General features: G+C 42.8%; 1 protein-coding gene and 1 non-coding gene across 23 annotated transcripts in view; both read right to left on the bottom strand.

Annotated features, from left to right (window-relative positions):
• The window catches only part of TIA1 (TIA1 cytotoxic granule associated RNA binding protein), a 38,826-nt gene extending 19,003 nt beyond the window's left edge, over nt 1-19,823 (bottom strand). For 4 of the 22 annotated variants that reach the window (XR_004069411.3, XM_031008243.3, XM_055378062.2 and 1 more), the window contains exons 1-4: nt 19,435-19,783; nt 6,796-6,898; nt 1,497-1,595; nt 4-58 (exon numbers count right to left, since the gene is read on the bottom strand). Coding sequence is in view for 16 of the 22 variants with exons in the window: in XM_031008243.3 (XP_030864103.1) it covers nt 4-58; nt 1,497-1,595; nt 6,796-6,898; nt 19,435-19,460 (283 nt within the window). In the remaining 6 variants the exon portion in view is untranslated. Of the gene's footprint in view, nt 1-3; nt 59-1,496; nt 1,596-6,795; nt 6,899-9,519; nt 9,786-19,434 lie in introns of those variants that run through there. The other 18 variants (XR_010129950.1, XM_031008233.3, XM_031008236.3 and 15 more) reach the window with 18 other exon arrangements.
• A 197-nt stretch (nt 19,824-20,020) lies between these two features.
• Nucleotides 20,021-20,091, bottom strand: TRNAG-CCC (transfer RNA glycine (anticodon CCC)). The gene has a single exon. It is a non-coding gene; the product is annotated as a tRNA-Gly (tRNA).
• Between the last annotated feature and the right edge of the window lie 4,141 nt (nt 20,092-24,232).

Genomic DNA, 24,232 nt, shown 5'->3' with positions numbered 1-24,232 from the left:
TACTGCTTGTATCTTTCTTTTGACTGCTAGGGGTTGTTGCCCAATTCACTTTGACTTCCTAAAAAAAAAAAATTTCTACATTTATACTTCACAAAAATAAAGCCCAAAATCACATCTGCATCTATAAACACATAGGAAGATATCTGTTTAAGATGAAACACTGAAGGAGATACCAGCTCTGGTCAAGTTTCAATACTTAATCTTCTGACCTACATTTAGGCAAATAATGTTGACAAATCCTAATCTTTATGTGTCTGTTATCATTCAATTAACCTTTCCTACCTAAAGTACCCATATTATTTTTTTCCTTTCATTCTTTTCCATTAGCATCCAAGCTTGAGTAATTCAGCAAATATTTTGGTATTTACCATGTACAATCCACCATGGAAAATTCTAACATAGGCTGCTGGCTGACATCTGTAATCTCAGCACTTTCGGAGGCCAAGAAAGGCGGATCACCTGAGGTCAGGAGTTCAAGACCAGCCTGGCCATCAGAGTGAAACCCTGTCTCTACAAAAATACAAAAATTAGCTGGGCATGATGGTGGGTGCCTGTCATCCCAGCTACCCAGGAGGCTGAAGCAGAAGAATTGCTTGAACCCATGAGGCAGAGGTTGCAGTGAGCCAAGATGGTGCCACTGCACTCCAGCCTGGGTGACAAAGCAAGATTCCATCTCAAAAAAAAAAAAAAAAAAAAAAAGCTGGGGGCGGTGGCTCACGCCTGTAATCCCAGCATTTTGGGAGGCCGAGACGGGCAGATCAGATCATGAGGTCAGGCGACTGAGACCATCCTGGCCAACACGGTGAAACCTGTCTCTACTAAAGATACAAAAAATTAGTCAGGCGTGGTGGCGGGCGCCTGTAGTCCCAGCTACTCCAGAGGCTGAGGCAGGAGAATGGCATGAACCCGGGAGGCGGAGCTTGCAGTGAGCTGAGATCGCGCCACTGCACTCCAGCCTGGGCAACAGAGCAAGACCCAACTCAAAAAAAAAAAAAAAAAAAAGAAAATACTAACATAAACACAAGCCTCTGCCCTCTAAAAGCTTTATCCTACCTTTTTAATATTATATGTCAATAACTGACCTTTTGCTATAAAGTGTTTAATGTTTCAGCCAGGCGCGGTGGCTCACATCTATAATCCCAACACTTTGGGAGGCCGAGGCAGGCAGATCACCTGAGGTCAGGAAATTGAGACCAGTCTGGCTAACATGGTGAAACCTCATTTCTACTAAAAATACGAAAAATTAGCTGGGTGTGGTGGTGCGTGCCTGTAATCCCAGCTAATAGGGAGGCTGAGGCAGGAGAATCACTTGAACCCGGGAGGCAGAGGTTGCAGTGAGCCAAGACTGCGCCATTGCACTCCAGATTGGGCAACAAGTGCAAAATTTCATCTCAAAAAAAAAAAAAAAGTGTTTAATGTTTCTAAAAAGGAAACAAAATCATACATAACTTAAATTTTTTCAGTGCAAGTCACCTTCTTTAATTACGACAGCTTACCTTACCCATTATCTTCCGTCCATTCATAGCAGCTAATGCTGCAGCTGCATGACGATGCTCATGAAACTCCACAAAACAATAGGGATCGTTTCCAGCTGTCTGTGGGAGAAGAAACACAAAAGCCAATTTTAAGCTTTATTCACCCATTACCTTAAAATTATGTAAAAAAAAAAAAATCTTAAACCAAGTTTTATACATCTAAGTTATTAGGCCATGGAGAATGAATAGTCTATTCCACAAGTAAATTTTAGATTTAAAAAAGTAGGCTGGGTGAGGTGGCTCACACCTGTAATCCCAGCACTTTGGGAGGCCAAGGCAGGTGGATCATGAGGTCAGCAGTTTGAGACCAGCTTGGCCAACGTGGTGAAACCCTGTCTCTATTAAAAAAAAATACAAAAATTAACCAGGCGTGGTGGCAGGCTCCTGTAATCCCACCTACTCGGGAGGCTGAGGCAGGAGAATTGCTTGAACCTGGGAGGTGGAGGTTGCAGTGAGCCGAGACTGCGCCACTGCACTCCAGCCTGGGCGACAGAGCAAGACTCCGTCTCAAAAAAAAAAAAAAAAAAAAGTAAACAGCCAGGCCTGGTGGAGAGCTCCTGTAGTCCCAGCTACTTTAGGAGGATGAGGTGGGAGGAATGTTTGAGCCCAGGAGTTTGAATCCAGCCTGGGCAACACAGCAAGATCCTGTCTCTAAAATAATTAAAAAGTAAAAAAAAAAAAGCAAACACTTAAAATCACACTGCTTTTATACATAGCTATTTTCTTCAACAGGTTATACTATAGTACTATAATTTAATATTAATGACTAGGTATCCTAACTGGATATATAGCTACACATACCCCATCATCATATAACCATTTGTTCAAGCTACACAGATTAAGTTTGACTGAACTCCTAAGTTCTGAAGTCTCACTTCGGCTTTTTATGATTTTTCTATCCCCTCCCTGTTATAAGTTACTTTTTACTGCTACAAATGTACATTGCTCCTTGCTGCTACTAGCTTGCTGAGTAGCAGAAAATCTTAGCCAACCTTCTTAAACCTGTTTTAAAATACACGTAAATAGGCTCTGAAAACTGAAGAGATTCTCTGGTAAATAAAATTTTAGAATAGGTTTTACAATGTGAACTTTCTGACATCAATTTTTTGCTTGCTCAGAAGCCTTTAAAAAACTATCTTCCCGCCAGGCGCAGTGGCTCACGCCTGTAATCCCAGCACTTTGGGAGGCCGAGGCGGGTGGATCACGAGGTCAGGAGATCGACACCATCCTGGCTAGCATGGTGAAACCCTGTCTCTACTAAAAATACAAAAAATTAGCCGGGCCTGGTGGCGGGCGCCTGTAGTCCCAGCTACTCGGGAGGCTGAGGCAGGAGAATGGCGTGAACCCAGGAGACGGAGCTTGCAGTGTGCAGTGAGCCGAGATCGCACCACTGCACTCCAGCCTGGGCGACAGAGCGAGACTCTGTCTCAAAAAAAAAAAAAAGAAAAAAGAAAAAAGAAAAAAAAATTCTTCCCAGCCAGGCGTGATGGCTCACACCTGTAATCCCAGCACTTTGGGAGGCCAGGGTGGGCTGATCACCTGAGGTCAGGAGTTGGAGACCAGCCTGACCAACATGGTGAAACCCTGTCTCTACTAAAAATACAAAATTAGCCGGGCGTGGTGGTGCATGCCTGTAATCCCAGCTACTCGGGAGGCTGAGGCAGGAGAATCGCTTGAACCCTGGAGGCGAAGGTTGCGGTGAGCCGAGATTGCGCTATTGCACTCCAGCCTGGGCAACAAGAGTGAAACTCTGTCTCAAAAAAAAAAAAAAAATTATCTTCCCTTGGCCGGGCACAGTAGCTCATGCCTGTAATCTCAGCACTTTGGGAGGATGAGGCAGGTGGATCACCTGAGGTCAGGAGTTCGAGACTAGCCTGGCCAAAATGGTGAAACCTCATCTCTACTAAAAATACAAAAATTAGCTGGGTGTGGTGGCGTGCGCTTGTAATCCCAGCTACTCGGGAGGCTGAGGCAGGAGATTCGCTTGAACCCAGGAGGTGGACGTTGCAGTGAGCCAAGATTGTGCCACTGGATTCCAGTCTGGGTGCACAGCGAGACTCCGTCTCAAAAAAAAAAAAAATCTTCCCTTTTCTGCTGGTGTTCCAGGTAGGTGAGGCTATGTGATAAATAGAACCTGGATGTTTAATTATAAATTCAAGTAGCAGAAAAAAATTCCAATTTTTACACCTACAGTGCAAAATATCAAATGACATTATAGGCCATTTTAAAATTCTTTCCATAGCCTCCTAAACAGATTTGTTAAAATAAAAAACTAATTCAAAAGACTAGAAAGCTACTAAAATAGAGGAATATACAATTTTATTTCAAGTACAATTAATCAATTTTTTTTAGAGATGTGGTCTTGTTATGTTGCCCAGGCTGGTCTCAAATTCCTGGGCTCAAGTGATCCTCCAGCCTCTGCCTCCCAAAGTGTTGGGATTACAGGCATCAGTCACTGTGTACATCAACAACTAATAGTTTGAGAGTCACTGGCAATGACTTGTAAAAATTCTAAAGCAACGAGGCCAAGACAAAGTTTAATATATTGGGACTATATTTTGTCTAAAAAAATTAGAGAATAAAAATGTTATATAACTCAAACTAATAAAACACAATGGGAATTCTATTACCAAGATCAATGCTGACAGGCAACACTGAAATGAAGTTAGAAAAAGTCACTTGCGGCTGGGTGTGGTGGCTCACGCCTGTAATCCCAGCACTTTGGGAAGGTGGGGTGGGCGGATCATGACATCAGGAGATCGAGACCACCTGGCCAACATGGTGAAACCCTGTCTCTACTAAAAATACGAAAACTAGCCAGGTGTGGTGGCGCGTGCCTGTAATCCCAGCTACTTAGGAGGCTGAGGCAGGAGAATAGCTTGAACCTGGGAGGCAGAGTTTGCAGTGAGCTGAGATCATGCCATTGCACTCCAGCCTGGGCAACAGAGTGAGACTCTGTCTAAAAAAAAAAAAGAAAAAGTCACTTGCATTTAAGAGTAAATAAATGAAAAAGAATATGTTTTACTTAATTTATATGCAGAAAAAACTAACTTTTTAAATAAGAATCGAAGCATATATACATATTATCAGTCCAGGGAGCATAAAATTTATAAATGTGAACATTAGTCTCAGAATGTGAACAGACTGGAATTTAGATTTGAATAATAAAAATCTAAGCTTTTGAGCGATCAGAATCCACAAATGATAAAAAGTGGCAAAGGCTAACCTGGTTTTTTCTGTAGCCAAGGCAATCATTAACGTTTTGTCTAATGATCTTTCCCCAGGGAAATACATGACCAGCCAGAGAGAGAGTAGCAGCAGGCAAACCAACGGAGAAGATTTATATTCGGATAAATCAACTAGGGTTTACAGCCTTGCTTTGCCTCATTTCCTCATACATGAAATGAGAATAACACCTTCTTTATGTTTCTATTGAGCATTTGTGACAATGTATTAAAGTAACTGACAGGCAGCAAATTTTCCATAAATGCTACCATTGGGATAAGTAAGGAGATCTAGATTAAGGAAAGACTGGTTTTAAATTTCTCTTCATTTTTCCCCATCTTTCCCTCCTGTCTTTCTCTATGGGTACATGGATTTTTTCTCTTTTATCCAAAGGCATACCGATATTAAATGTGATAGAATAAAAGAACATAACTCTTTGTTGATTTCATCTATATAATATGCAGATGATTTTGCAGCATCAGAACAAAGGTCTGACAACATTTTAAGATCTAAGACAACAAATCTAAGCCAATTGGATAAATATATATTTTTGAGACAGTCTCCCTCTGTCGCCCAGGCTGGAGTGCAATGGCGCAATCTCGGCTCACTGCAACCTTCGCCTCCTGGGTTCAAACGATTCTACTGCCTTAGCCTCCTGAGTAGCTGGGATTACAGGCGCTTGCCACCATGTCCGGCTAATTTTGGTATTTTTAGTACAGACGGGGTTTCGCCATGTTGGTCAGGCTAGTCTCGAACTCGTGACCTCATGATCTGCCTGCCTCGGCCTCCCAAAGTGCTGGGATTACAGGTGTGAGCCACTGTGCCCGGCTAAATAATTACTTTTAAAAATATCAAGTAAAAAAAAGTTGAACTGGAATACAACAGGAAAGAAGGTAACATATACACATACACACATACATGATTGTCTTTTCTGGAGAAAAGAAAACTGAAAGTTTATAGCAGGCTGGGTGCAATGGCTATACCAAGACCCTGTCTTTCAAGACAAACAAACAAACAAACAAACAACCCAAAAGTTTACAGAAAGGAGAGACCATGGGACAAAAGGATTTCTCTTTAACATTGCCTTTCCCATTAAAAAATTTAGGCCAGGTACGGTGGCTCATACCTGTAATCCCAGCACTTTGGGAGGCCAACACAGGTGGATCACCTGAGGTCGGGAGTTCTAAACCAGCCTGACCAACATGGAGAAACCCCATCTCTACTAAAAATACAAAATTAGCCAGGTGTGGTGGCGCATGCCTGTAATCCCAGCTACTTGGGAGGCTGAGCCAGAAGAATTGCTTGAACCCGGGAGGCGGAGGTTGCAGCGAGCCGAGATCGCACCATTGTATTCCAGCCTGGGCAACAAGAGCAAAACTCCATCTCAAAAAAAAATTTAGTCTTTTCCCCACCACCAGGAGACAAAGACTCCAGGGAAATGGGGTAAATGTTCCCTAAATGTCTTTTTATACCTATTATGATTCAGGGTTAACACCAATTAGATGAATGAGTTCAATGTTTGTGTGTGTGTGTGTGTGTGTTTAATACATTAAGGTCTCATAAATAGGAATTGCCTAAATACAAGAAAAACTTGAATGATGACCTTTAAAAATAAAGTTAAAAATACTTTCACTGTACCAAATGCCTATTATTTTTAAACCTGTTTTCCAATTTAATTGTAAGAGCTGAATTTATTAGCCAACCAGTTGACACCACATATAAACATTTCTGATGCCTCAACGCACCTGAAAGAGCCCACATATATATCTTCCCATCTGATCTAGAAATAACTAGTTCTATTGTCATCTTCCATCATGTAATAAAACAAATTAAATTCAGCTGTCAAAACAGGTTCATTACAAATTCACTAAAATCCCTATTAACTTAGAATATGGTAAACTAAGACTATATTTAGACTACAGTAAACTAATAATTTATACTATATTTAGACCATGGTAAACTAAGAATTCCTTCCAAGCAATGGCTTTAAGTAATGTGTAAAAAAAAAAAGAATAAAGTTAACTAAGTAAAATACCCTTACATCCATAATCATTTTGCAGTTTTTACAAGGTCCAATCTGGCTAAAGAGTTGCAGAATTAGAGCTTCTGTCACATCTCTGGAAAGGTTACCGACGTATCTGAAACACAAAGAGAAACAATTTACCTTTTTTTTTTTTTTGAGACAGGGTTTCACTCTTGTTGCCCAGGATAGAGTGCAATGGCATGATCTCGGCTCACCACAACCTCCGCCTCCAGGGTTCAAGTGATTCCCCTGCCTCAGCCTCCCCGAGTAGCTGGGATTACAGGCGTGCGTGACCACACCCAGCTAATTTTGTATTTTTAGTAGAGACGGGGTTTCTCCATGTTGGTCAGGCTGGTCTCCAACTCCTGACCTCAGGTGATCCGCCCGCTTCAGCCTCCCAAAGTGCTGAAATTACAGGTGTGAGCCACCGCACCCGGTCTTTTTTTTTTTTTTTTTTAAGAGAAATAGTCTGGCTATATTGCTCAGGCTGCTCTCAAACTCCTGGCCTCAAGCAAACCTACTGCCTCGGTCTCCTGAGTAACGGACTAGAGGAACCATCACACCCAGCTCAATTTACCTCAATTTATTTTTTTTTCAGACAAGGTCTTCTGGGTTGCCCAGACTAGAGTGTAGTGGCGCAATCTTGGCTCACTACAACCTCCACCTCCTGGGCACAAGGGATTCTCCCACTTCAGCCTCCCAAGTAGCTGGGACCACAGGCGTGTGCCATCATATCTGGCTAATTTTTTTACAGTTTCTGTAGAGAAGGGGTTTCACCATGTTGCTGAGCTGGTCTCAAACTCCTGGGTTCAAGCGATCTGCCCGCCTTGGCCTCCCAAAGTGTAATCTTAAAGATTACAGGCATGAGGCATTGTGCCCAGCCCTTGATTTACCATTTTTAATTTGCTTATTCTCCTTCGGTTTCTAAAGTTGTTCATTAAAAATTAAACTTGAGAAATAGGCAGATCTTTGCCTTAAACTATAATATTTGGGAGTAACTTTTAAAAGTTTGCCAACACTTCAAAATCTCTTTGAAAACAGATGTAAAGTATGTTATTTGAAAATATATTAGCTAGGTGTGGTGGCTCACGCCTGTAATCCCAGCACTTTGGGAAGCCAAGGTGGGAAGATCACCTGAGGCCAGGAGTTGAGACCAGCCTGGTAAACATGGTGAAACCCTGTCTCTACTAAAAACACAAAAATTAGCCAGGCATGGTGGTGCACATCTGTAAACCCAGCTACTTGGGAGGCTGAGGCAGGAGAATCACTTGAACCCAGGAGGCAGAGGCTGGGTTAGCTGAGGTTGCACCACTGCACTCCAGCCTGGGCAACAGAGTGAGACTATGTCTCAAAAAAGAAAAAAGAAAATATATTACACCTTGCTAGTGAAGGGGAAGCTAGTATGTGCATGTCTGTTTCAGTCATTGTTTTGCAAATTGATTGCTTATTTCTACGTTTCCAGGCTTACCTTAGGAAGACAAGCTTTAAAAACACTCAAATGAATCATCATTAGTTATATAAAATATCTTATACAATAATGGCTGGGCAAGGTGGCTCACACCTGTAATCCCAGCACTTTGGGAGGCTGAGGAGAGTGGATCACTTGAGGCAGGAGTTTGATACTAGCCTGGCCAACATAGTGAAACCCCTTATCTACTAAAAACACAAAAATTAGCCAGGCGTGGTGGCGCCTGCCTGTAATCCCAGCTACTGGGGGACGGCTGAGGCATGAGAATTGCTTGAACCCAGGAGGCAGAGGTTGCAACGAGCCCCAATCATGCCACTGCACACCAGCCTGGGTGACGGAACAAGACTGTCTTAAAAAAGAAAAAAAAAGGCTGGGCACAGTGGCTCATGCCTATAATCCCAGCACTTTGGGAGGCCGAGGTGGGCAGATCACGAGGTCAGGAGATCAAGACCATCCTGGCTAACACGATGAAACCTCGTCTCTAATAAAAATATAAAAAATTAGCTGGGCATGGTGGTGGGTGCCTGTAGTCCCGGCTACTCAGGAGGCTGAGGCAGGAGAACGGCGTGAACCTGGGAGGCGGAACTTGCAGTGAGCCGAGATGGTGCCACTGCACTCCAGCTTGGGCAACAGAGCGAGACTCCATCTCAATTAAAAAAAAAAAAAATTATACCATCAAACCTAAGAGGCATTGCAATTATTTCTACTTCTATGGTATTACTACTACTAAGAACATTGACGTTCCCCCAATTTTTTTTTTTTTTTTTTTGTGGACAAAGTCTCGCTCTGTCGCCCAGGCTGGAGTGCAGTGGCGCGATCTCGGCTCATTGCAACCTCCGCCTCCCAGGTTCAAGTGATTCTCCTGCCTCAGCCACCCACGTAGCTGGGACTACAGGCGCCCGCCACCACGCCCAGCTAATTTTTTTATATTTTTGGTACAGACGGGGTTTCACCATACTGGCCAGGCTGGTACCCCCAATTTTTAAATTAACATTATTTCCCTTATTTGTTCAATTTAGGTAGACTTTGGTTATGCAATGAACACATTTTTGAAAAGTTATAGGTAAATTATCAGTTGTTTTGAATGCTTACAGTGGGATGAGAAACCTTCCATTTAACATTACTGATCGGTAGAAGAGGGGTGAAAGGGAGTAGAAACATCACAGATTATGAGTTGGTAATCAATAAAAATATAAATCATGCATTACAAGACCATAAGACTGTGATGATCTTCATTTAAAGGGTTTACACTAGGGGCAGTGGCTCACATCTGTAATCCCAGCACTTTTGGAGGCCAAGGTGGAAAGATCACTTTAGCCAAGGAGTTCAAGATCAGCCCAGTCAATACAGCGAGACCCCCGTCTCTACAAAAAATAAAAATAAAGATAAAAAATTAGCAGACATGGTGGCACTATGTCCCATGGCATGGTCCCAGCTACTTCGGATGCTGAGGTGGGAAGATCACTTGAACCCAGGAGTTAAGAGGCTGCAGTGAGCTATGATTATGCCACTGCACTCCATCCCAGGTGACAGAGCAAAACTCTATCTCTAAAAAGAAAATAAAGGTTTTATTATTTATTTATTTATTTAGAGACGGAGTCTTGCTCTGTCGCCCAGGCTGGAGTGCAGTGGTGCGATCTCGGCTCACTGCAAGCTCCGCCTCCCGGGTTCACGCCATTCTCCTGCCTCAGCCTCCCGAGTAGCTGGGACTACAGGCACCTGCCACCACGCCCGGCTAGTTTTTTGTATTTTTAGTAGAGATGGGGTTTCACCATGTTAGCCAGGATGGTCTCGATCTCCTGACCTCGTGATCTGCTTGCCTCGGCCTCCCAAATTGTTGGGATTACAGGCGTGAGCCACTGCGCCCAGCCAATAAAGGGTTTATAAATAAGTTTTTAAATGAGATTTTGAGATGAGATTACCTCTAGTCATTTTACAGAGTTAGAGGTTTATCAGTTCTGGAATCAGGGAATGCAGTCTCCCCAGAATGGTAGTTTCTCATTTGTCTCTCAGGTACCCTTCAGAAAATTTGATACAAGGTATGGACTTTCTCCCCAGAAAAGTAAATATTCATACATGCTCACAAAGTGTGGAATCAATTTCTTCTTTCCATCTACCATTCAACAAACACATATTGAGTGCTTAACACGAAGCCTTTGGAAAAGGTTAGGATGGCAAAGGAAGAAATGCTGAGTCTTAATAACAAATGACATTTAACGATCAGGTAAAATAATGGTACTCAAAAGAGAAAGTAACAGCAACATTTACCCAACAGCAATTTACCAGTATTGGGAGTTATTACTACACCAAGTCTTTATTCTGAAAAAGAGACAGAATTAAGCATTTATCCTATTAAGTAGGAACTCCCACTAAATAGTGTAATCTAATAGCTCTAGTTTAGAAAAGTTCTCCTTTACAGAAGAATGCTAGTTAATAAATGTAGAAAGATAGTATTAAATTAACAATGTGCAAACCCTAATGAAATAACTGTTTCAGGCAAGGATCTTTAATTAATGCTTAAACTACTACATGAACAGTTGGTGTGGAAATAGTCACAAGGTGTCAAAGTTATCACATAGATTACTTAATAAATTGCAAAGGGAAAACCTTACCTTAAAAATGAGAGCTTTGGCTGTTACCACTATGACCCAGTGATAAAATTTTCAATTATTTTATAGATGGGCAACGACCAATGAGATACTGCGTATATATAATATGAATTACACAGTATCACCTATGAAATATTTACATAAAAAAGTCTAACCTAAATCTAACCAAGCTGAAAATTAGATTTAAGTTTATAGGATATCAGGCAAATAAAACAATTCTACGAATCCAGATGTGGGACATTTTATAAGACAACTCAGTCTCTTCAAAAAATTATTGTCCTAAAACAAAAACAACAGATGACTGTTCTTGAATAAAAGGGAGTGGTGGCACAAGCCCGCAGCCCCAGCTACTTCAGAGGCTGAGGTGGGTGGATCCCTTGAACCCAGGAGTTTGAGTCCAGCCTGGGAACATGGCAAGACCTCATTTCTAAGATATAAATAAATAAAAGAAACAGAAAGCTGGGCACAGTGGCTCAAGCCTGAAATCCTAGCACTTTGGGAGGCCGAGGTAGGCAGTTCACTTGAGACCAGGAGTTAGAGACCAGCCTGGCCAACATGGTGAAACCTCATCTCTACTACAATAAATACAAAAATCAGCCAGGTGTGGTGGCGCATGCCTGTAATCCCAGCTACCTGGGAAGGGGAGGCACAAGAATCACTTGAACTTGGGAGGTGGACATTGCAGTGAGCTGATATTACACCATAGTACTCCAGCCAGGGTGACAGAGCAAGACACTGCCCTCCCTGCCCCCCCACCAAAAAAAAAAAAGGACATAAAAAACACTGACAACCAAATACAATCAATAATGTTTAAATGGATCCCCGATGAGGGGAAAATAGTTTTTTCTTACAGAATTAATAAATGTGGAAAGAATGAGAGAAATAGAAAATCACCATTGAAACACCACAGTAATAATTTCTAAAGGAAGATCCACCCATGGAAGCTCACATTAGTTGATGAAACCTTAAAAGGGGAAACAGGGTATCTGCATAGCCTCAAAGTACCTCCACTAAAATATTTATTAAAAATTGGTTTTGGGACAGGTGCGGTGGCTCACGCCTGTAATCCTAGCACTTTGGGAGACTGAGGCGGATCACAGGTCAGGAGATCAAGACCATCCTGGCCAACATAGTGAAACCCCGTCTCTACTAAAAAATACAAAAAATTAGCTGGGCATGGTGGCGTGTGCCTGTAGTTTCAGCTACTAGGGAGGCCGAGGCAGGAGAATCGCTTGAACCCGGGAGGCAGAGGTTGCAGTGAGCCGAGATCATGCCACTGTACTCCAGCCTGGCAACAGAGTGAGACTCTGTCTTAAAAAAAAAAAAAAAAAAGTTTTGACCAATGAACTAGTGGTTTTACATGACTATGAATTCTTTGGATATACCTCCCTCCAGGAAGTGTAACTTAATCTTCCTCTTCCTGAGTGTGAGCTAGCCTCGGTGACTTACTTCTAACCAACAGAGTAAGTTAAGAAAAAAGAAGTCACGGTGATTTTGGAGAACAGGAGAAACAGTACCCTTCCAAAGTGTCGGTAGGGTGTGGTGGCTCACAACTGTAAACCCAGTGCTTTGGGAGACCGAGGTGAGAGATTCACATGAGGCCAGTAGTTTGAGACCAGCTAGGGCAACATAGTGATATGCACCTTCTCTACAAAAAATAAGAAAAAATTAGCTGGGTGTGGTGGTGTGCACCTGTAGTTCCAGCTACTTGGGAAGCTGAAGTGAACAATGATTGTGCCACTGCACTCCAGTCTGGGCAACAGAGTGAGACCTTACCTCTAAAAAAAAAAAAAAAGTGTTAAGGTCAGAAAGACCTCTCACAGAATGAAGGAGAATAAAGAGACGATGACGAAATGCAATGTGGTATTTTCCTGAATTGGATCCTAGAATATAAAAAGGATATCAGTGGAAAAATTGGAATAAAGCCTATAGTGTTAATTTCTTAATTTTGATAATTATACCACGGTTATATAAGATGGTAACATTAAGGGATGCTAGATGAAGGTTATCATGCCATTCTTCCGCAAAACCCTCCCCTGCAAAAAACAAAACTCTGTACTATCTCTGCATCTCTTGTGTGTCTACTCTCACCTGACTCTTGTGCCTATAAGAAATTTTCAGGATTAGCTGGGAGCGGTGGCTCACGCCTGTAATCCCGGCATTTTGGGAGGCTGAGGTGGGGGATCACTTGAGCTCAGGAGTTCGAGATCAGCCTGGCCAACATGTTGAAACTCGTCTCTACTAAAAACACAAAAAATTAGCCAAGTGTGATGGTGGGCGAGAGAATCACCTGAACCCGGGAAGTGGAGGTTGCAGTGAGCCGAGATCTCACCACGGCAGTCCAGCCTGGGTGACAGAGACTCAGTCTCAAAAAAGAGGCAGAGAATTTGATAAGGTCTCTGAAAATTTGAGTAAAAACGACGAATAGTTTTTTACACCTAATAATAAATCCCATAAGAAGTTTTCATTTTTATTCTTAGTTGGTATCTACCATCTAGAACAGGGGTCCCCAACTCCCCCCTAGGCCATGGACCATTATGCGTCCACGGCCTGTTAGGAACTGGGCCACACAGCAGGAGGTGAGCAGCAGGGGAGGGAGCATTACTGCTTGAGCTCTGCCTCCTGTAAGATCAGCAGCATTTGTGAACTGGGCATGCAAGGGATCTAGGTTGTGTGTTCCTTATGAGAATTTATCTAATGCCTGATGTTCTGAGGTGGAACAGTTTCATCCTGAAACCATCCCGCCCATGGAAAAATTGTCTTCCACAAAATTGGTCTTGGTGCCAAAAAGGCTGGGGACTGCTAGTCTAGAACACTGCCTGGAACATTGCAATATCATTGCAATGATATTTATTGCTCTATAAATATCTGTTAAAGAGTTAAATGTACTGTCTCAGAATGACTTCTGAACATTTGCAATTTGCTAGAAAATTCTTTCATTTTGCTTAAGTTACCCTAGGGGGAAAAGATTAGTTATGTCTTTTGCTAATGAAGAAACTGTGTAAACACCAGGCACGGTGGCTCACACCTATAATCCCACTTTGGGAGGCTAAGGTGGGAAGATCGCTTGAGCCCAGGAGTTGGAGACCAGCCTGGGCAACACAGTGAGATTGCTTCTCTACAAATATTTTTAAAAATTAGCCAGACATGGTGGCACATGCCTGTAGTCCCAGCTATTCAGGAGGCTGAGGTGGTAAGATCCCTTGAGCCTGAGAGGTCGAGGCTACAGTGACCTGTGATCACACCACTGTGCCAGAGCCTGGACAACAGGATGAGACCCTATCTCAATTAAAATAAATAAATAAATAAATTGCGTAGAATAGTGAGTGCTTGTGTATATACTATACATCAGCATCCTAACCTTATTATTATTTAACAAATGTATACCCATCACAAAGAATAATCTGTTACAAGAGATGGCTGAAACTGCCTTACTAGTTGGGACCTCCTTCACTAGGTAAACCAGCTTGAACAAATGTATTCAATACTATGCCTGCAGACATCTTAAGGGATATCGATCCTCAAGACTTTTCATTTTTACTTATATTTTGCAACAAACTATAACATTTTAGATAACTGATATTACACATTTTAAAATAAATCCATTTATTGTTGACATCATTCTCACATGCCACATCTAAGCCACTAGTGATTCCTGTTGCTCTATTTTCAAAACATATCCATAATTCAACTACTTCCCATCACTTTCACCAGCACTAACTACAATTACAGGCACTGCTTTCTCTGATACCTGGATTGGCTTCCTGACTAGGCTACTTGCTTTTGCCAGTTTTAAGGTTAAGATAGGCTATACCACTACTCTGCGTGAAACCCACTTACAGCTTCCATTCCTACTCAGATAAGATAGCCCTCATAAGGATCCGTATGATCTGGCATTTTCTATCTCCCCTAACATTCCTATTTATCATTCTGACCTCATTTCCTACTCCTCTACTACATTTACTCTCTTCAGGCTAACCAACCAGCATGACCTGCCCCCAAGGGCCCCTTGCACTAGCTCTTTCTAGGGTGCTCCTCCTTCAGATAGAAGCATGGCTCTCCCTCATCTCCTTCATTTTTTTCCTCAAATGTCACTTATCAAAGGATGACCTTCCTTTATTATTCTCTATAAATATCCACCCCTTCCTCCTTACCATGCATACCCTGCATTATGTTTCTCCATAGCACTTATTACCATCTAACATAATTACTTATGTAAATTCGTAAAAGGCCTATTATATGTACTACCATATCCCCAGTTCCCAGAAGACGGACAGCCATGTAGTATGCTCTCAATATTACTGAGCGAATGTAATGTTTCTAGCATATTCTTAATTACTAGCAGTTATTTGGAAACATAAGTATTATCTAATAAATATCTCATTTTGGCCAACCTTGCCTTCAATCTAATCTTTAAAATAGGTCTGATTGTCGCCTGTAATCCCAGCACTTTGGGAGGCTGAGGCAGGCGGATCGTGAGGTCAGGAGATCGAGACCATCCTGGCTAACACGGTGAAACCGTGTCTCTACTAAAAATACAAAAAATTAGCCAGGCGTGGTGGCGGGTGCCTGCAGTCCCAGCTACTCCAGAGGCTGAGGCAGGAGAATGGCGTGAACCTGGAAGGCGGAGCTTGCAGTGAGCCAAGATCGGGCCACTGCATTCCAGCCTGGGCGACAGAGTGAGACTCCGTCTCAAAAAAAAAAAAAAAAAGATAGGTCTGATTCTCAATAAAAGAGATTTTATTTCATACAAATTACAAGGCCAATACTATTTGGAGAGTGGAGTAGACAACAAGAATGAAAGATGAGCATGGAGGCCGGGCGCGGTGGCTCACGCCTGTAATCCCAGCACTTTGGGAGGCCGAGGCGGGCGGATCACGAGGTCAGGAGATCGAGACCATCCTGGCTAACACAGTGAAACCCCGTCTCTACAAAAAAATACAAAAAATTAGCCGGGCGTGGTGGCGGACGCCTGTAGTCCCAGCTACGCGGGAGGCTGAGGCAAGAGAATGGCGTGAACCCGGGAGGCGGAGCTTGCAGTGAGCCGAGATCGCGCCACTGCACTCCAGCCTGGGCGATAGAGCGAGACTCCGTCTCAAAAAAAAAAAAAAAAAAAAAAGAAAGATGAGCATGGAGCAGAAGAAAGGCAAGGCCCACATTAGTATACAGCAATTAATTGGGCTCTGTCTTGCTCTGTCATCCAGGCTGGAGTGCAGTGGCGTGATCTCAGCTCACTGCAACCTTCACCTCCCGGGCGATTCTCCTTCCTGAGCCTCCGGAGTCCCGAGTAGCTGAGGCTACTGGCATGTGTCACCACACCTAGCTAATTTTTGTATTTTTAGTAGAGATGGGGTTTCACCATGTTGCCCAGGTTGGTCTCAAACTTCTGACCTCAGGTGATCCACTCACCTCGGCTTCCCAAAGTGCTGGGATTACAGGTGTGAGCCACCATGCCTGGCCAGCTGCAGGCTTTTAAAGATGGTCTATAATTTACAGATCTGCATCTTAGCAAATGTGAAAGCCGCACAATAACAGTTATCTCAAAAGAGAACACTCATGCATTTGAGAGTAAACCACACAATGGATATTAAGGTGTCCGGATTTGAGGGAATTAACTTTCATCAACTAACACCAGCAATGTTTTTCTAGTCTAGTGTGTAGCTTTTAGTTCACAAGTTGAATATTTTTAAAGTGACCAAGGCCAATTCAGACTCACTATACACGTATTTTTATTTTTTTACTGTGGAAAATTTCAAATTTATACATGGAGAAGAGTAGTATACATCACCCATATGCTCACTACAAATGTTTGAACTTATTAACTGTACCTTGAATACTCCTCAAAATAATCTTGCAGTATAAACTTTTGGGAAGTTTGTCTCAGAGTATGATTCCAAAGTATTGGTGACAAGAAATCAAATACTGGTATTCTCTAACTTAACATGGAGATGCCGAACACTCAGATGTAGCAAATGAAGGAATTTCCAGTGAGCCATTTAGGTATGTGGGTGATAAAAATTCAGACTCTATTTTATCCTCAAGAAAGAGTAAAATCTTAATTCACTGCTTGAAATTCTACCAGATTTTTTTTTTTTTTTTTTTTTTTTTTTGAGATGGAGCCTCCCTCCTGTTGCACAGGCTGGAGTGCAATGGCGCAACCTCGGCTCACTGCAACCTCCACCTCCCGGGTTCAAGCGATTCTCCTTCCTCAGCCTCCCAAGTAGCTGGGATTACAGGCATGCGCCACCATGCTCAGTTAATTTTTGTATTTGTAGTAGAGACAGGGTTTTGTCATGTTGGCCAGGCTGGTCTTGAACTCCTGCCCTCAAGTGATCCACCCTCCTCAGCCCCCCAAAGTGTTAGGATTATAGGCGTGAGCCACTGTGCCCAGCCAATTATACCCGTTTCTTAAACAAATTTATTGATCACTTACCATGGACCACACTAAGAACATATATTAAGAGGCTGTGTTTTTAGTGTGCTAAGAACTGTGCTAAGAACATATATTAAAAGCCTCTGACTTCCAGGGTCATTAAAGCAAAAATCTTACATGAAAATTAAAAACACTATTAGGAAAACTTAGGGATTAGTACCCTCATGTTTGGTCAAGGTTTGCCTGACTAGAAAAATGGGGGTTTGGGTTGAGGGAGGTAGAGACAAGAGAAGAATTTTACAGTATGACTACTTTGAGGAAGAGTTTCTTGGATGGGGAGTATTAGTGAGGGATACAAGGCAAAATAAGTCATAAATGTAATAGTTAAAAGTTGAGGACAGGCCAGGCGCAGTGGCTCACACCTGTAATCCCAGCACTCTGGGAGGCCGAGGTGGGCGGATCACCTGAGGTCAGGAGTTCGAGACCAGCTTGGCCGACATGGCGAAACCCCATCTCTACTAAAAATACAAAAATTAGCCGGGCATGGTGGTGCCCGCATGTAATGCCAGCTAACTTGGGAGGGTGAGGCAGGAGAATCATTTGAACCCAGGAGGTGGAGGTTGCAGTGAGCCGAGATCGCATCACTGCACTCTAGCCTTGCAGCCTGGGTGACAAAGTGAGACTCCATCTCAAAAAATTAAAAAGTAAAAACAAAATTAAAAAGTTAAAAAGTTAAGTGGTCAGATACTTCTGCAGTTTTTAAAATAAAACATTTTCAAACTAATACTGAGAATATTAAGTTTACATTATAAAACACGAGCAGTGCCTTAACCCAAAATGCTGATGACTGTCATAGCTAAGAGGCAAGAGGGAAGAGATTCCACCAACACCGTGAGGCTAGTAGTTTTTTAGGAAGTATTCATCTACAGATACAATCTTTCCTAAAACAAAGGTCATGCACTAATTGCTACGTCCTACTGAAAAGATACTTTCTGAGCCTCAGGAATAGAGAAAAGAAATTTCAAGGTTACTAACAGATTAACTGACAATCTATTAAGAAAAAAAGTGTAACCACATTTCCAATATAGACAAGAAATAGCAACTTAAAAGTGGAAAAATTTTGGAGGTAAAAAAACAATTACATCGTACTTCAGAGCAACTTTATTAGAGAGCTGCAAAGAGAAACCTAAAATTGCATTTTTAATGCATGGAGCTCTCAAACTGCCAGTATTCCAAGAATATAAACAAAAAGCTATGTCATCCAAGAAAAACAAAAAGCTATGTCAAGAACTCATTGAGCTTTTCTTCTTCCGAGAAATGCCAACAAAGGCAGGATCAACTCATCCGATAATACCTCGAAAAACAAAGAACGCAGTGGGGGAAGCCACACGACAAAGAAAATATCCACGCTCCGATAATTTAACGCTATCTCTAAAAATTCTCTGTAAATATGTTAGGGCATTTACAGCCCGCTCGTTCAACACCATGTCAATCACAACAGTAGTAAAGGACTATAAAAATAATATTAAATCCATTTCCCCTCAATTGATATATTCCTTCTGGGTGAGATTTCCAAATCCTTGGGGTGTATGGTTAGGCTTTTTGGTCGGTGGGTGCTACAGAAGGAAAGCCAGAGGTTGAAGAAAAATGCTTGGCTTTTTTCCAATTGGCAACTGCAAGAATAAAGTTTACTGCACTGAAAACGAGTACAAGCACCCTCGAGGGGGAAAAAAATCTTATCACCGAGAAGAAAATGAAAGGAAGAATTTCAGTAGGAAATCAAAAGTAAAATTAAAGGGAGACGGCTGTAAAGATAAGAACAGGTTAATCAAAAAGGGGGAGAAGCGGGAAAAGGAAAGAAAGCATAGGACAAAAGGAAGGTTCGACGAGTTCTAAAAAGAGGTCTGAATTAAAGTCTTTTCTCCAGGTCTAAGACCACAGAGGGCCCGTGGCGAGAGCAAAGGTCATGCAATGGTGTTGCTAAAGTGAAGGGATTAATCGAGAGGGTTGAGCCCCGTCTCCCTTCACCTCGTCCTCACAGATTGGGTCTTGGTACTAAGCATCCAGGTGCATGCTAAGGAAACAAAAACCACGATATCGCGGTGTCCACGGAGAACAATAGGCTGGGAGCGGCGCAGGGCCGAGGCCTTCCCTCCGGGACGACCACCATCCCGCCTCCCTCATCGCTGCCCCAGACTCACAGAGTCTTGGGCATCTCGTCCTCCATGGCTGCTGCTGTCGCGGCGGCGCCTCCAGGTCCAGCTCCCTGCCCTTCACTACCTCCCAAATCGTTTAAGCGGTTATGGCTACGGGATAGTGGGGTTTCTCGGCTGACCAGAGGTTACTCCGCCTCCTCCTCCGGCGGCAATTACACTAAACCGCCCGGCCCAGCGGGAACAATGAAACCCCAATACAAGATGGCGGCGAGCCGGGAGCCTAGGAGCAGCCAGCAAAGTTACCCGGGCCGCGCAGGCGCAGAATAACCTTGCACGCTCAACCTCCGGGCCGCCCGGCTACACCTTAATCCATAGGTTCACTTGTTGCGCAGCCGCTCTTCCACCCGACGCGAGGGACGTCTCAGACTGCGCAGGCGCAAGGATTAACTACTTCACGACTTGCGTGAACTTTTTTGTCTTCTGGCTGCGGATTCGAGTGTTTCGACCGCGAATTATAAGGGAGTGGACACCTTCAGGGACAGTAAAAAGCCTAAATCTTTCCTCTTTTGGAAAGATATATAAAGACTCTTCAAGCTATCTGGTTTTTAGAGAGCGAGAAGCAAAACGCGTATGCGCCGCCCGGGAATCGAACCCGGGTCGCAAGAATGGGAATCTTGCATGATACCACTACACCAGCGGCGCTCTTGAGATGTTTCGCCGCCAGAGTATTTTAGGAGGAAATAGAAGCAGACGTTCTCTCATGTGAAGAGAATTGTCATGTATTATTTATTCATTTAAAAGTAAAAGTTTATTGACAGTCTGTAATCTTCTGTTTTCCAATAACATAAATAATTTATCTTTTCTCATCCCAAACATGGGAATGGATGTTTCAACTTTCTCTGTACAGAAAAAAAATTTCAATTTAAAATGTTTACGTAAGAAATAAGAAAAAAGAAAAAAAGTTTTACTTAAAAAAGTAAGGATTTTATTAAGAATTTGCGTCGTTGGTGCTAGCCAAATTTTTCAGCGCGGGGAGGATATTTCCAGATGCCAGATTTTTATTTATATTTGCATTTCTTCCGTGTATTGATTGCACATTGAAAAGCATTGAAGAAATAGCTGTTTAGGCCGGGGGCAGTGGCTCACGCCTGTTATCCCGGCACTTTGGGAGGCTGAGGCGGGCGGATCACCTGAGATCAGGAGTTCGAGACCAGCTTGACCAACATGGCGAAACCCTGTCTCTACTAAAAATACAAAAATTAGCTGGGCTTGGTGGTGAGGGCCCGTAATCCCAACTACTCAGGAGGCTGAGGCAGGAGAATCCTTGAATCTGGGAGGTGGAGATTGCAGTGAGCCGAGATCTTGCCATTGCACTCCAGCCTGGGCAACAGAACGAGGATCCGTCTCAAAAAACAAACAAAGAAACAAACAAAAAACCCCAGCTATTTAATGCAAATTGGTCACAAGAATCTTAAAAGTAAACAAGTCAAAAGATACATAAACTTCAGTCCAACTTTAGGAGGCAGAGAAATTAGAGCTCTGAAATGTGATTCAGTATACTCTGTATGCATTTCACATTGCTTATTATATATATATATATCACTAAAGTATTCCTATGTCTAGGAATCTATCCTACAGAAATAAAACAATTAATTTATAAAGATTTATGTGCCAAGATACAACTGCAGCATTGTTTACAGTAGGAAAAAATATCCATCAATGCTACTTATGGTAATGTATTCAATTTACACCAAATACATGTGGAACTTTTTCTTTTTCTTTCTTTCTTTTTTTTTTGAGACAGTCTCGCTCTGTCTCCCAGGCTGGAGTGCAGTGACACAATCTTGGCTCACTGCAACCTCTGCCTCCCAGGTTCAAGCGATTCTCCTGCCTCAGCCTCCCTAGTAGCTGGGATTACAGACGTGCGCCACCACCTAAATTAGCCTAACTAATTTTTGTATTTTAGTAGAGACAGGGTTTTGCCATGTTGGCCAGGCTGGTCTTGAACTCCTGACCTCAGGTGATCTGCCTGCCTTAGCCTCCCAAAGTGCTGAGATAACAGACGTGAGACGCTGCCCCCAGACGGAACATTCATTTTATGGACTATTTTGCAGTTATTGAAAAGCTATTAATCAGATCTGTAGTGTTGAACTGGAAAATATCTATGAGGTAAGTTTATTTAAGTTGTAGAAATATTTTTTAAACATAGGAGAGTTTACACATCGAAAAACGTGATGTCGGCTGAGAGGGGCGGCTCACGCCTGTAATCCCAGTCTTTGGGAGACCGAGGCAGGCAGATCACTAGAGCTCAGGAGTTCAAGACCAGCGTGGCCAACATGGAGAAACCCCGTCTCTACTTTAAAATACAAAAATTAGCCAGATGTGGCGGCACATGTCTGTAATCCCGGCTACTCGGGAGGCTGAGGTAGGAGGAGAATCACTTGAACCCGGGAGTCGGAGGTTGCAGTGAGCCCCTGGGCCACAGAGCAAGACTCCTCAAAAACAAAACAAAACACCAAAAAAACAAAAACGTGATGTCCTCTTTAAAGTAGTTTCTTCAGACTGTATACATTCTGGATTTTTCATTTTTGGAATTGTCTTTAGAGTCTCTGACACATTCTTCAGATTATTTTCAAAGATATCAAGTACTAGTCTTTTGATGGTGAATAAAACAAATGTTAATGGGGATGGTGTTTTTAAAACACCTTTTTGGGACATCCATATAAAGTGTTTTTCAGTTTAATGGTTTTTAGTGTATTCACAGAGGTGTGTGTGCAACAATCACCACAATCAATTTTGTAACATTTTCTTCACCTCAAAAAGGAAACCCGTAGCAATTAGCAGACACTCCCTGTCCCTCATCCCATTCCATGTCCCAGCCACTAGTCTTTCTGCCCCTATAGATTTGCCTATTCTAGACATTTCATATAAATGGAAGCATGTAATATATGGTTTCTTGTAACTGACTTATTTCACTTAACATTATGCTTTTCAGGGTCATCCATGTTGTAACGTGTATCAGTACTTCATTCCTTTTTATTCCCAAATAAAACTCCATTATATGGATATTGCACAAGTACTTTTTTTAAGTAGAGTAGTTTTTAAGTTACAAAAGTACAACGTGCTTAGTGTTACAAATGAAATGAAATGGATACATAAGGAAAATATTAAAAATGTATCTTCTTCCTCCTTTTGAGGCAAGTAATATTAATAGATTCATCTGTAATATTCCACATTTTACTCTATACAGATGCACATGTATACACTTGGGATTTTTAGGGTTTTTTTTTGTTTGTTTTTTGTTTTTTGTTTTTACAGAGTGTCACCCAGAGTGACAGTGTCTTGGCTCACTGTGAACTCTGTCTCCTGGGCTCAAGCGTTTCTTGTGCCTCAGCCTCCAGAGTAGTTGGGATTACAGGTGTGAGCCACCACACCTGACTAGTTTTTTGTTGTTTTTTTTTTGAGACAGAGTTTCGCTCTTGTCGCCCAGGCTGGAGTGCAATGGCATGATGTCGGCTCACTGCCACCTCCACCTCCCGGGTTCAAGCGATTCTCCTGCCTCAGCCTCCCGAGTAGGTGGGATTACAGGCATGTGCCACCATGCCCGGCTAATTTTGTATTTTTAATAGAGACAGGGTTTCTCCATGTTGGTCAGGCTGGTCTTGAATTCCTGACCTCAGATGATCTGCCTGCCTCGGCCTCCCAAAGTGCTGGGATTACAGGCGTGAGCCACCATGCCCGGCCTAATTTTTTTTTATTTTTAGTAGAGACGGGATTTCACCATGATGGCCAGGCTGGTCTCAAACTCCTGACTTCAAATGATCCACCCGCCTGATCTCAGCTCACTGCAACCTCTGCCTCCCAGGTTCAAGTGATTTTCCTGCCTCAGCCCGCCTAGTAGCTGGGATTACAGGTGTGGGCCAGCATGCCCCGCTAATTTTTGCATTTTTTAGTAGAGATGGGGTGTCACCATGTTGGACTGTCTGGTCTGGAACTCCTAACCTCAAGTGATCCGCCCACCTTGGCCTCCCAAAATGCTGGGATTACAGGTGTAAGCCACTGCGCCGGGCTTTTTTTTTTTTTTTTTTTTTTTTGAGACAGGGTCTCGCTCTGTTGCCCGGGGTGGAGTGCAGTGGCAATGATGTCAGCTCACTGCAGCCTCTGCCTCCAGGCTCAGGTGTTCCTGCTACCTTAGCCTCCTGAGTAGCTGGGACTACAGGCACGTGCCACCATGCCTGGCTAATTTTTTTTTTTTTTTTTTGAGATAGAGTTTCACTCTTGTTCCCCAGGCTGGAGTGCAATGGCTCGATTTCAGCTCACTGCAACCTCCACCTCCCGGGTTCAAGCAATTCTCCTGCCTCAGCCTCCTGAGTTGCTGGGATTATAAGCGCCTGCCACCACGCCCGGCCAGTTTTTGTATTTTTAGTAGAGATAGGGTTTCACCATATTGGCCAGGCTGGTCTTGAATTCCTGACCTCAGGTCATCCGCCTGCCTTGGCCTCCCAGAGTGCTGGGATTACAGGCATGAGCCACCATGCCCGGCCCACGCCCAGCTAATTTTTGTATTCTTTGTAGAGATGGAGGTCTCACTTTGTTGCCCAGATTGGTCTCAAATTGCTGGGCTCAAGTGATGCACCAGCCTCGGCCTCCCAAAATGCTGGAATTACAGGTGTGAGCCACTGCGCCCAGTCCTGGCCTAATAGTTTTTTAATAGTTGCAAGATCGTCCATAAAATGAAAGTTCCACAATGTATTGGATGGTAAATTGAATAAATTACCATAACTGGCATTGATGGATATTCAGGTTACTACTTTTCAAAAACCTATTGTATTACAAATAATGT

This window comes from Gorilla gorilla, chromosome 12 (assembly GCF_029281585.2).
Source record: "Gorilla gorilla gorilla isolate KB3781 chromosome 12, NHGRI_mGorGor1-v2.1_pri, whole genome shotgun sequence".
NCBI classification, from domain to species: Eukaryota; Metazoa; Chordata; class Mammalia; order Primates; family Hominidae; genus Gorilla; species Gorilla gorilla.
The sequence above is the reverse complement of the archived record's forward strand: the minus strand, read 5'-3'. Positions and strand labels throughout refer to the sequence as shown.